The sequence below is a fragment of the Rhinolophus ferrumequinum genome, chromosome 17 (genome assembly GCF_004115265.2).
Source record: "Rhinolophus ferrumequinum isolate MPI-CBG mRhiFer1 chromosome 17, mRhiFer1_v1.p, whole genome shotgun sequence".
NCBI lineage: Eukaryota > Metazoa > Chordata > Mammalia > Chiroptera > Rhinolophidae > Rhinolophus > Rhinolophus ferrumequinum.
Window position 1 is genome coordinate 13,905,430 of NC_046300.1, and position 12,450 is coordinate 13,917,879.

The window sequence follows — 12,450 nt, forward strand, 5'->3', positions numbered from 1 at the left end:
CAGTTGCCAAGGCATCAGTGCACAGTTCCCCTCCAAAGCCCTTTTTTCAGCCCAGGTAATGAGAAAAATAAGTTGAAGAAAAGGGGATTAGCAGAAGACTTCAGATGCTGATTTCTGTCACGTGGACACCTGTGTGCCAGGAAGAAGGGCTTTTCCTGGGCCATAGGTGGGCACCTTTCTGGCTAGATTGTGTGCACTGTGTGTATGTATTATGGATGGTCCAGGGTCTGGGGCAGAAGTGCCCCTGGGTGACTGAGCCAGCTCTATAACTTCGGGGAGTAGTATAGTACTTGCCCACCTCCATCCGCGGTTTCGCTTTCCACGGTTTCATTTACCAAACGCAGTCTGAAACTATTAAATGGAAAATTCCAGAAATAAACAATTCATAAGTTTTAAACTGTGCACCATTCTGAGTAGCGTGATGAAATCTCACACCATCACTCTGTCCTGCCTGGAACGTGAATCATCCCTTTCGTCCCTTTGCCCAACATCTCCACACTGTATATGCTTGCGCCCTTTAGTCACTTAGTGGCTGTCTCAGTGATCAGAGAACGAGACCACAGTCACATAACTTTTATTACAGTATATTGTTATAATGATTCATTTGATTATTAGTTACTGTTGATAATCTCCTACTGTGCCTGATTTATAAATTAAACTGTATCATAGGTACATATGTATAGGAAGAAACATAGTATATTCAGGATTTGATACTATTCGTGGTTTCAGGCACCCACTGGGGGCCTTGGAATGTACCCCCTGAGAATAAGAGGGGACTACTATAGCTCATGCAGATTCACACCCTGGAAACCTAAGACCCAGGGGCAATGTTGGGCCTTGACTGACAGCTCAGTGCTGCTCAGCACATTATAGCTCCCCTATGCATGCAGCAGTAAAGGAAGACTCAAACTTGGGGAGAAGGGGGTGCCATGTGCCCTATGGAGGGGGTCCTGAATGACCTGGGGAGTTTGCAGTTCCCCTGGCCTGGCACCAAAACACCAGTGAACGCTCAGTGAGACGAGTGAGCTGCTTCCAGGCCCCCAAACCCTGTCCTTATTGTGGGGAAGATGGGATGAAAACACAGGGCACTTGGGCTGAATCCAGGGCTCAGGCCAAAGGTGCCCCGCCCCCCATACCAGCTCTCCCCTCAGCTCCCACTCCAGAGTGGGGCCTGGTCTCAGGGACCCCTGGTTCATCCCTGCCTGGGGAATCACTTCCACAGAGCAAGCCGGTGGGGTTTTCGTGTCAGCTGAATTCACCTCGGCTTCAGCCTGAGTGTTGGAATACATGAGATGCAAATGTATGCAAATGAGGGCATTCCCGGCTTCTGAGGTGGGCGTGTGCACCTCCGGCAGGAATGGGGGTGATTCTGGAGGACTTCCCCACATTGCTGGGGCTGGGATGGAGATTAGAGCAGGAAAGCCCCCTCAGGATCCCCCTTCCCGAGAACCGGACTCCGGATTGGACAGGGTTAATGCCTGTGCAGCCTCAAAGGAGTGGAGCTGCAGGGAGCCGGTTAGCTGAGGCCCCACACAAGGACATGCCAATGTGCCTTTGGTCTGGGAGCAAGGACCTGAATGCACAGGCCACGAGCACCAGCTGGCACCACCGCCGAGCCTTTGTCCAAGCCGTTACCCCGAGACAGCCAGGATTGTGCAGATAATTGCCTGGGAGGGAGAGATGGTCTTAAACATGCTGTCCACCCCTCCCCCCACCATCCCAACCTGTGGCTTGAGCCTGCACAGCCACCACGCCTGGCCACTGCCTGAAACCAGGGTGGCCACTTTCTGGTCTCTGAGGACAAGACAAGTTCAGCTCCCCACCCCACCCCCCACCCCCGTCCCTCCTCCCCCTTCATTTCCCACTCACTCCCATCCTCCACTCCCAGGTCTGCAGGCTACCTAACCCCAAAGCAGGTGGAGTTCTGTAAGGGTTTAGGATCTGGTAGCTGGAACTCTATGGCAGCACCAAACAATAGAGGTATAAGGTGAACTACAAAATGCAAGTCACACCCGCAATTTTACAGTAGCCACATTTGACAAAGTAAAACGAACCAGGTGAAATTAATTTTAGCACATTTTCTTTAGTCAAGTATATCCAAAATATTACCAGTTTAAATTCTAATCGATATTTAAAATAGTTGACATTTTTTATCATACCAAGCCTTCAAAATCGGTGTGGATTTACAACCTCACATCTGGATTGGCACTAGCCACATGTGCTGAGTGGCTACCCTTTTGGACAGGGCAGCTCTGTGGTGCCTGAGCTTGAGAGAAAACCTGCTAGGGAATCGTTTCTGTCAGGGAAGCTGCTGACTCTTTGGGAGACAGGCGGAAATCGGCCACGTCTCCCTGGGAGCATCTGCCCAGGCGTGGGCACAGGTGGGCCTGCCCGGCTAGGCTGCACAGAGGGAAGACCAGCCCTCCGCAGAGGCCAACAAGGCCACTCCGTGGCTTTGGAGTGAGGAATCTCAGACACTCTCCATCCAGGTGGGAGGGCCACACTTCCTGGGTCCAGAAGGCCATGAACGTTCTTCCAGGCTGTCTGCCGCCTCAGAGGTGGGAGGCAGTGCAGTGCAGTGGTTAGGCTCGCATACCTGGCTGCACACAGACTGCGGCTTGCTTACTTAACCTCTAAGTATCTGCAAAACGGGGCTAACACCCACCTCTCCCCGTAGGATTGTTGCAAGAGTAAAATAAAATGATCCACAAACATACTTAGAAGACACTTAGTACAGCCCCTGGCACATAATGAGCATGTGAGACTGCTGGGACGACCCACCCCAGTTCATGGTTGAGAAAACTGAGGTTCAGAAAGCGGGGAAAGGTCGGGGAGGAGGGACTACGGCGGTATCCAAGGTCACAGTGTGGGTTAGTGCCTGGGCAATAGAGGTTAATCGGGCACTTATTCATTCATTTGTTCCTTCGTTCACCAGGCCTTTGTAGGCCCCTCTGTTGGGCCTGATCATGCTTGGGGAGCTCTGGATACGGACGGCCAAAGAGAGAGGCAGGTGTGGAAGTAAATTACTCTGCCCTGCACTGAAGCCTGTATGGGAATGCAAGTGTGCCAGGAATGCAGAGAAGGGAAGGGCCAGCTAGGCAGAGAGGACTGGTATGAGCAGCAAGGAAGGCTTTTAAGGGTTCTCTGAGCTGGATCTCTTAGGAAAATAATGACAACAATAAACACAACAATAATAGCAAATGATGTTCAGTGAACATTTCCTGTGTGCCCAGCATATACAAGTATTATTACATTTATGCCTCACAATGGCCCTGTGAAATCAGCTCTCTTATTAACCCCATTTTCCAGATGGGAAAACTGAGGTAGAGAACCATGAATTAACTTGCCAAAGAACACATGGCAAGTAAGTGGTCAGGAACCAGATACACAAGCAATCTGGGTTCTAAGCCATAGCTCTAACCACTTCCCTGTCCCACACAGGAACAGGAATCTTCCAGATGGGGAGCTGGCGGGAGGGGAACAGAGCTGGACACAGGACTGGATTCTGTGGCCCAGGGCATTTCCTCATTGCCAGTCTCAGAACGACTGAACAGAAATTTCCTTACAAGCCACTATGGAGTCTCTTTGCTGAGGTCTTTTCCTCGTTTTCCTATCATCACCTATTGATTTGGGATGCATCACTTTGGGAAGAAAAGTATTCTCTGCTGTCATTTGTAGGACCCTGTACACAATGGGTGCTTATTAAATGTTCAATGAATCATTTAATTAAAGAGTCCATAAGTTGAGATGTTAATTAGTTTTAATGTGTTATCCTCAGGAAGAAATGAAGTGGCTCCTGGTACCCTTATGTCCCCCTGTGTGGGGTGAGCCGCTGCCTCAATGGTACCCACACCCTCTCCCTAAAGGTGAAGAGGAAGGCAGTGCCAGGGGCCAGGGCATAGGTGGAGCCAGTGCCCAGGGTGGTGGATGCTCCAGCCTGAGCTTCCCCCAGACTGCAGGGCAGGAGAGAGGGGCATGGCCCGAGATTTTCTAGGAAGCCTGGGAACCACTTCCACAGAGTGCTTTGCATAAATTTACATGGCAAAGAATATTCTTTGCCTGCTGTGTTCCCAAGGCTCAGATTCCTAGGCAATCAAAATGCCAGACATGACTCAGGATGCTGGTGTGTGCTTGCCTTCGGGATCTGGAAGGAGAGTGGGCAAGGCAGGGGCTGCAAGATGGGGTTAGGTTGGAGTAGCATCCTCACTGCTCCGTAGGATGACCCGGTGTCCTGGTTTGTCCAGAAATGAAGGATAAGGATATGTTGGGAGGCAGGAATTTTAGTGCTGCAACTAAGGAAGTCCTGAGCCTCACTCCTCTACCTCAACAGTACCCACGGCTTCATGTTCTGTGTCGTGGTGGTGTAACCACCATTGATGGAGCATCAGCAGTGTGCCCCGTGTATTCAGAAAAACCTGCCTTCAGGAAGAGATGAAAAGAGGAGGCGGTACAGGGGGAACCAGTTTCTGGTGCGAGCAGTCAATAGTCTCCCCCCATAGCACCTCTGCCCCATATGAATACCATACAAACAGGCCAGTGACTCCGAGGTGGGTGTCCCAGCCCTATCCGAAGAAGAGGCATTCAGGCTGTTTGGGGAGACCAGGCCGACCCCATGGACTGTCAGAGACAGCTCAGGCCAGCCAGGAAGGGGGCACAGGCTGCATGTGGGGCTTAGCCTCTTAGCCAGAGGAGGGAAGTCAGTGTGGGGGGGTGGGGCAGTCAGAGACGGGGTCCTGCAGGAGGTGGGTAGTGAGGAGAGCACGAGGTGACTGCCATTCACAGGGCAGGAGAAGTGTTTGGGAATATCTGCGCCAGGGAGCAGCGGGTGGGACACGTGGGGGTTGGGAGGAAAGAGGAAGGATGCTGGTGGGATGTAGGGATCAGCATGGTCCCACCTGGGGTGAGGAGGCCTGTCCCAGGGCAGTGGCACTGGGGATGGAGGTCGTGATGTTTGGTGAGGGCGGGGGGTAGGGTTTGTGGCCAGTGTCCGAGGAAAGGATATCAGGAGGAAGCAGTTTGGAAAGGAGAGTTCACCGGTTGTTTCCGTTAATTCTTGGGAGCCAGCAGAATCTAGGGAGAGATGTACCTGGTGACCAGAAGCTGATGAACTCGGGACAGGATGGAATAGCGGGCTCCTAGAGCTTGAACAAAGCTGACAGGATAGGGAACACTAACCCAGGAGGAGTGGTCAGCTGGAAGAAGCTCTCCCAGACTGGGAAGGACATGTAGGGCTGGTGCAGATGGAGAAGCTGTCCTGGGCCGGGGGTAACATCTAGAAGAGTGGCTGTGGTCTTGTAATCAAATCAGAGCCAGGCTTCCTCCCATGTTGGACTGTGCGAGAGAAGCCCCCTGCTCTTCCCCAGCCAGAGGTGGGTCCTCCCTGGGGGTGGGGGTGGGGCGACCTCCTAGGCCTGAGGGGTATGGCTGAGCCTGAGCCTGGAGCATGCTCAGACACACCCCCTCCCTTCCTTACCCTGGCATCACCGGAAACCTTGCAGCCAGGCTCAGCCAGTCCCAGCCACGGTAGGGCGTGGGCCCTGAGCTGCTGAGGAAGGGCAGGGCCAGAGCCAGGTGCAGGCAGCCAGAGAACAAGAGAGAAAATGGATCCTGCCCGCCCACCATGAACTGCCTGCGGGGCCCAGAGACAAAGGACACTCCTAGCCCATTTACTTTGGAACCTGAGGCTGCCTGGCTGCTGGGGAGCAGGGAACTTCATCTGGAACCTGGTTTTGGAAACCACTCAGCCCCAAGGGTATGAATGACCTCCTGGGGGCCAGCTGGGGCAAGGCCCTTCCTAAGTCCCAGGGCCTCATGATCACGGCCTCTTTATTAATGTATTAAACAAGAAGATCTAGCCGCGGGTCTAATACGTATTGTCATTTGGAAGTAGCAATGAGCATGAATGATATTCTAGATACCTGTCACACCTGTAATGGGACAGGGAAATATCTGCAGTTTCTGTTGGTCATGGTACTGCTAACACTTCCATTTGCTGCCTACATATCTTGAAGGAACATAATTGAAGGAAATGCGAAATGTCAGTTAGAAGTTAATGAGAAGGAGATGCGGTTCCCCTGAATTCTTTCCCTATCTCTCCAAGAGGTCTGTTAGGAAGCCCTGAACTTCACAGACAGGCAAAGCTACTCTATGCTGTTAGCAGTCAGGAGAGTGGTTACCCTTGGTGCGGGAAGATAGCTAGTTAGTGACTAGAGGGAATCCCCAATCTGAGGGGCTGGGAGCAGTTTATTTCTTGACCTGGATGCTGGGTACCAGGTGTGTTCAGTTTGTAGAAATTCATCCACCTGTATACTTAGGATGATATACATGCACCAATCTGCATGAATAGTTGACTTCAACACAAATTTTAAAAACACCTTTACTAGAACAGACATATATGCAGGTGCAAGCTTACACACGCATGCGCGTGCACACACACACAAACACACACACACACGCTGGTATGTACCAGTGAGCCTCTGCAGGTCCGTGGTATACATGTGTCTCCAGAATCTTTGCAGGGGCATGAACACAGATGGATAGAGTGAGACACACTATTTTTAGGAAATAATTCCAAGCAAAAGAGGAGGCTTCCTGATTTACAGGACTAGTGATTGCTCATGGTGGAAAGCTCGCCCTGCAAGGGGCTGCTTTCATCTAGTCTGGCTTTTTTTTTTTGTAATAAAAAGAATAATGAGTTTATTGTTTTTGTAAAAATAATATAAGATCATCATAAATAATTCAAGCACTGAAGAAAAGTACAAAGAAAAAAGTTTAAAATTACCCCCATTTCCACTAGCTAGGGGAAAAAAAAATCACCATTCACATTTGGTGACAAGTATTATAAACCTCTCTCTTTGTTCACTCAAAGATGGAAAGTAGACTGGGACATGCTTTTATAAAAACGGAACCTACTCCCTCACCTGCTATTTTTAATAATGGTATTCTTTTAACTACTTGAATGAAACAGAAGACAAGACGCTGAAGGATGGAGTGGTTCTTGTAGGTCCTGGTACGTGCCCCTCCTCCAGCCTGCCCTCTGCCCTCAAACATTCCCGGCTGTACTTCCCCCACCCCCACCCCCAGGACCAGTGACACCCTTTTGAGGACCGCCTGCGTTGTGCTTCCTTACTATTTACCTGTCACCTGTCCAGGTACCTAATTTACAGCAAACCACAGTACTTGGTGCTGGGCCCTTTGAGGGCTGTGTGCAGGGGTCAGTGTGGCAGCAGCTCTCTGGGGTCATTAGTGACACGTTTCACAGGAGTAAGATCAAGGCAAAGCTGGCCCTTGGTTTACAAAAAGGGAATCTGTCCTGGCAGAGATCTCCAACAGGTGTCCACCCTGCCCTCCTGAACTGGTGCCCCGCCATTCCCGCGTTTGATGTAATTAGTGACACACATAGCCTCCTGGTGGTGCCGCCGTCAGGAGCTGTGCCGACCACATCCTGTTTTGGTGGGGCAGTCGGGAGCGCATTCTTTGGCGTCTGTGTCATGGGCAGAGCATGTTCACACCGGGTCCTAGATCATTTGTGAGGCTACTTGGGGCCACATTCTCCCAGTTTGGCGTCACACGCATGTGCTGGCTGGACGTCCTAGGGGAAGACTGGTCACCATTTTCCGGTTTCACTACCATTTGAGATCAGCCCTCATTTGTTCAGACTCCAGAGGAGGGGAGCGCGTGGACGTGTGAAGCACCCGATATGCTCGTCAGCGTCAGTGTTTGCCTTCTTTGGAAGGACGCCTCACCCTGGGAATTTCTTTGAGATGCTCTCAGCAGGGCTCTGCTGCAGCTGTGTACACCAAGGTGCCAACATCTGGACGACAACTCCAAAGTTGTTACCCAGCTGTTGCCAGAAACCCACAGAACTTGCCTGAGTCTCATTCATCAGACACAGATGCCCTGTCTCTTGCCAGGTCTTGGGAGCTCTGGGCCCCCTCTCCAATGCCGGCACATGGTGCTGTGGGGACAGCAGACGGTGTCCTCCACCCTCTGGCTCCACCACCCTGGCTGGGGAATCTGCCTAGAAAAGAAGTCCAGTGTGCGATCACCTTCATCATAGAGCCCCAGGGTTTCCTACAGAAGGTTCAGGCTTGAGAAGACGGACAGCACGGGGGACTTTCTAAAGCCCCTGCCCCTCCCCCACATATCCGTCATCACTCAGTCCATCATTCATTGTTCAGGACCAGCCCTGCCACGGAGCTGAGGTACAAAGATGACAGACCCTGCCCCCGCCCCACGGAGAGTCCCTCTCAGTCCAGAGTGTGTTGGCACAGTTATGAGAAGTGTCTCAAAGTGTGCTCGGTTAAGGAACCAACAGGTGCGAGTGTTTCTTGCTGTGCTGAGTGAGTCAGAATGAAGGGGCTTCGATGGCACAGTCGCTCTGGCCCACTTGCATTCAAACATGCTCGTTGGGATGGGAAAAGGACGAGTTACCCTCTTGCTGGTCCTGTGTATACCTACCGCCTGGAGGGCTTGGGTTTACCCAGGCCGGTGTGCTCCCGGGGTGTTTGTGAAAAGGTGGAGAAGCTGTGATCTGGGAGCATCTTTGCTGCAAACATGCCCTTCCCTCCACCAGCACAGCCACGCCCCAGCAGGTCTGGCCACCCTGCCCTCTGTCCCTGGGCGCAGTGTCAGGCCCTTTGTCTGTGTCTTCCAGCTTCCCCACAGGCAGCGTGAGGAGAGCCTGTGCCCCAGAAGCAGGATGAGAAGATGGCAGACTTCCTGTTACCTCGGGGCACCAGCAGCTTCCGCAGGTTCACCCGGGAGTCCCTGGCAGCCATCGAGAAGCGCATGGCGGAGAAGCAGGCCCGAGGCTTGGCCCCCGCGCAGGAGAGCCGTGATGGGTTACCCGAGGAAGAGGCTCCTCGGCCCCAGCTGGATCTGCAGGCCTCCAAAAAGCTGCCAGACCTCTATGGCAACCCACCCCGAGAGCTCCTCGGGGAGCCCCTGGAGGACCTGGACCCCTTCTATAGCACCCAAAAGGTGACTGCCGCCCACCCCCTGCCCACAGTTCTGTGCAGCTCCCCTGTGAATGCAGCAGTTGGGGAGAGGCTTTGTTTGGGGCGGGCTTCCCTGGGCTTTGGGGAAGTGAGTCATCAGTAATCTATATTCCAATCACCTTAATTTTGGAGTTGCAGAATAAAAGGCCAGAAATATGCAGCCTCAGATGGTCTGGTATTCTGAACGAAAGAGAGAGCAGCCACAGTTGAAATCTTGTCTCCTTGTGGAGTACATACTTTGCGAATTGTCTGCGGTTAGATTTCACCTCGGGAGGTCTCCACCTCATTCCCATGATGTGTGTGAATTGGAGTCAGGCCCTGAGTCTTGTTCTGAATTGAGCTTGGGCCCCAGAACAAAGCATGTGACCCCTTTCCTAACTAGGGACAGCATGCAGCCCCCACATCTCACCCCAGAGAACTTGCTGGGCATTGGCTGTGCCTGGGTGGCCCAGACTGGGGGCCACTGCAGCAGCTGCCTGGCCCTTGGAGGCTGGCAATGGAACCATGATGGCCAGTGGGAAATCTGAGAGGCGGAGAGGGGGTTGTTCTGCTACTGTCCCTCCTGATGCAGGGAGAGGAAGCAGCTTTTGTCCACTAGGCAGGGTGACTCAGGCTCCTTCCCAGCATGGATTTCTCCTCAGAAGGTAAATCCCCCCATTGGGGTCCCCTGTCCTGGCCTCGCCTCTTAGGACTGAGAGCCCAGTCCTGCACCTGGCCAGACCACGGGCACGTAGGCTCCTGCAGAGGCCTGCTCCCCAAGCTGGCTGCCCCCACTTTGGGCCTTGCTGCCGGAGGAAAGTAGGTTTGAACGTGGGGGAGGCCTTTCCCCAGAAGACCAGGCACTGAAGACGGGGCCGCTTTCCTTGCTGCAGTCAGTCCCAGGGCTGAGGAAGCTCTGGAGGGCAGATGGGGTCTGTGTTCACAGGGCAAGTATGAGTCTGTGACAAGTGTCAGTGTTGTGTGTCTGTGTCACGGGGTGCCTGAGTGTGTGTGCGACCGTGTTTGAGACTGCATTTAGGAGGCCAGAGCCTGAGGGTGGATGTGGTCGTGATTATCTCTGTGTTTTCATGCACGTGTGCGTGGGTGAAGGGAAAGCCCACCTAGTCTATATGAACAGGTGGGAGGAGACCTCGAACCTGGACCTTGAGCCTGATTCAAGTGACGCAGGTAGGGTGGAGGTGGGGGGCTGGGGGCAGAGTTAGGCTGGAAGTTGGGATTAGTCGGGGTGGGTGGGCCTAGGTCATGGCTGGTCAGAGCTGGACGTAAGAATTCGGGTTGGGGTGAAGGCCACAGTTGGTGGCAAGTCAAAGTGGTGATTAAGTTGTAGTTAGCTGGGACAGGCAGGAGTCATGGACGGGGGACCCAGCTGAGGGTGGCGTCAGGGCCGGGCTGAGCTTTTGGGGGCTGGTGGCAGTTGAGCCTGCAAGGAGTCAGGGACACTCTCTTCTGTCCCTGTGACTGGGAATACTTGAACCGTGGCCCAGGTATGATTCTGCTCTCTAACCTCCTGTCTCTCCTTTCTGACCCCTGGCCACACTGCCAGCAGCCCCCTGGGGAGACACAGGCACCAAGCAGAACTTTGTGTTCTGATATATCTGATCAACTGGTCTCCCCAGTCCAGCTTAAATGGAATCTTGTCTCACCAGCCCAACCTTTGGAAAAGTGAGACCCCAGAGCTGTGCCACCTCGCTGTGCTGGTGTACGCCTGGGTGCAGGGTGAGGGTGGGGCTGCTGTCCTCAAGGGCTGCAGCTGGCCCAAACACCCACTTGATGGGCACGTGGCTCAGTCTCCAGCACTTCCTGTCTACTCTATGCTCCATCGTGCTGTGTAGACCGTGCCTTCTGGAAGCTGGAGGAGGGGTTCATGTTGGACTGCTCATGATACCCCCAACCCAAGGAGAGACACTAGGTTGTGGGGTGGGTCTGACATCTGCCGTGGACTCCAGGAGACAGGGTCCCAGGAGCACTGTGCTCTGCTGGGCTGGGATCTGCCTTTTCCTCACCCCACAGTCTTACTGCTGACCCAGCTCCCTTGTCGGCCCCTCACTGTCCCATGGGCCCAAGGGGAAGCTACGCAGGGAGGGGAGGGTTCAGAAGGGAGAAAGGGAAAGAAGGAGCATCAGCTGGGTCCCGGTCTCTGCAGTGACAGCAGCTCGGCTGGGATCACGAGAGGTCCCTTCTTGTTGGGACTGTAATTTTGAAAGTAAACTAAATCCCACCTACCCTTGACATTCCCTAAATTTGGCCTCATCCCACCCCAGCCAAGTGTGACCCATTGAGGGTCCACTGACCTGCTGAATGTGCTGGTCGCCGTCGCGCCCCTAGTCCCACTGCCCCTCACTCCTCCCTCAGTCCCTCTCTTCCTCCCACCCTGCCCCTTAGCCAGGGCTGTAGGGTTCTGAGCCAACAGCTGTCCCCCAAAACCTGTCTCCACAGGGGCCTAGGGGCGACTGCCCCAACCTAAAGCAGCTCTCTGTTCACAGACTTTCATCGTGCTGAATAAAGGCAAGACCATCTTCCGGTTCAGTGCCACCAACGCCTTGTACGTCCTCAGTCCCTTCCACCCCGTCCGGAGAGCAGCGGTGAAGATTCTGGTCCATTCATATCCTTTACGGTCAGTCCCTGCTGTGTGTACCTGCCGGGCCCCACATGGGGGGTGGACAGGGGATTTAGGGCTGAGAATAGTACTGATTCCTGGCTGGGCTTTGGACAAGCAGCACAGTCATCACCTGGCTGCTGGTTGGACATGCAGACTCTCAGACCCCACCCCAGACCTGCTGAGTGAGCACCTGCGTTTTAACAAGGTCCCGGGGCATTCTTGGGCACATGAACATCTGGGAACCCCTGCTCTGATTCTTCAGAAAATAAATGTCCTGGAAGCTGAACTACTGAGGATCCCAGAAGCGATGACGCCTGTCAGTGTCTCTTGGCTCTGGTATTGGCCCCAGGTGTTCCCTCCCACTGCACCCCCTAGGCCCTGCACCTCCCCCCAACACACACGCACACACACACACACACACTTGCAGGGACTGGGGCTCAGCCAGGGAGAAACCACTTCCCGATAAAGAGGCCTCTGGTTCATTCACACGTGGGCATCTTTTCAGGGAGGCAACACTTGCTTTTTGATTAGGTGTTGACAAAATGTTTGCAGTTTCAAAGTATCTCAGAGAACTGGTTAGCGTTCAATTATATAAACCATAGCCTTAAAAAGCTGCAGGCTGCAGAAGAGAGCTATTGGTGTGCTGCAGGGTAGTCAGGGGTATGTGCTGGTCTTTGGGCCCAAGAGGGGCCCCATTTAGACCACCCATGGGACACGGTGCCAGCATCCAATGACGGATGTTCTCCAGACTTCAGAAAAGGGGCCCCACAGACAGAGCATCTCGGAGAAGGCAGGTGCAGGCTGCAGAGTCACAGGCGTCTGTGTTTTATCGTGATGGCCTGGGCAGCCTTC

The 12,450-nt window shown here is 53.5% G+C and overlaps 1 protein-coding gene across 4 annotated transcripts in view; it reads left to right on the forward strand.

Annotated features, from left to right (window-relative positions):
- The first annotated feature begins 8,653 nt into the window (after window positions 1–8,653).
- SCN5A (sodium voltage-gated channel alpha subunit 5) overlaps window positions 8,654–12,450 on the forward strand; it is a 79,400-nt gene continuing 75,603 nt past the window's right edge. For 2 of the 4 annotated variants that reach the window (XM_033133102.1, XM_033133106.1), the window contains exons 1-2: window positions 8,710–8,982; window positions 11,483–11,601. In XM_033133102.1, the coding sequence (XP_032988993.1) occupies window positions 8,710–8,982; window positions 11,483–11,601 (392 nt within the window). Of the gene's footprint in view, window positions 8,983–11,482; window positions 11,602–12,450 lie in introns of all 4 variants that reach the window. The other 2 variants (XM_033133105.1, XM_033133104.1) reach the window with 2 other exon arrangements.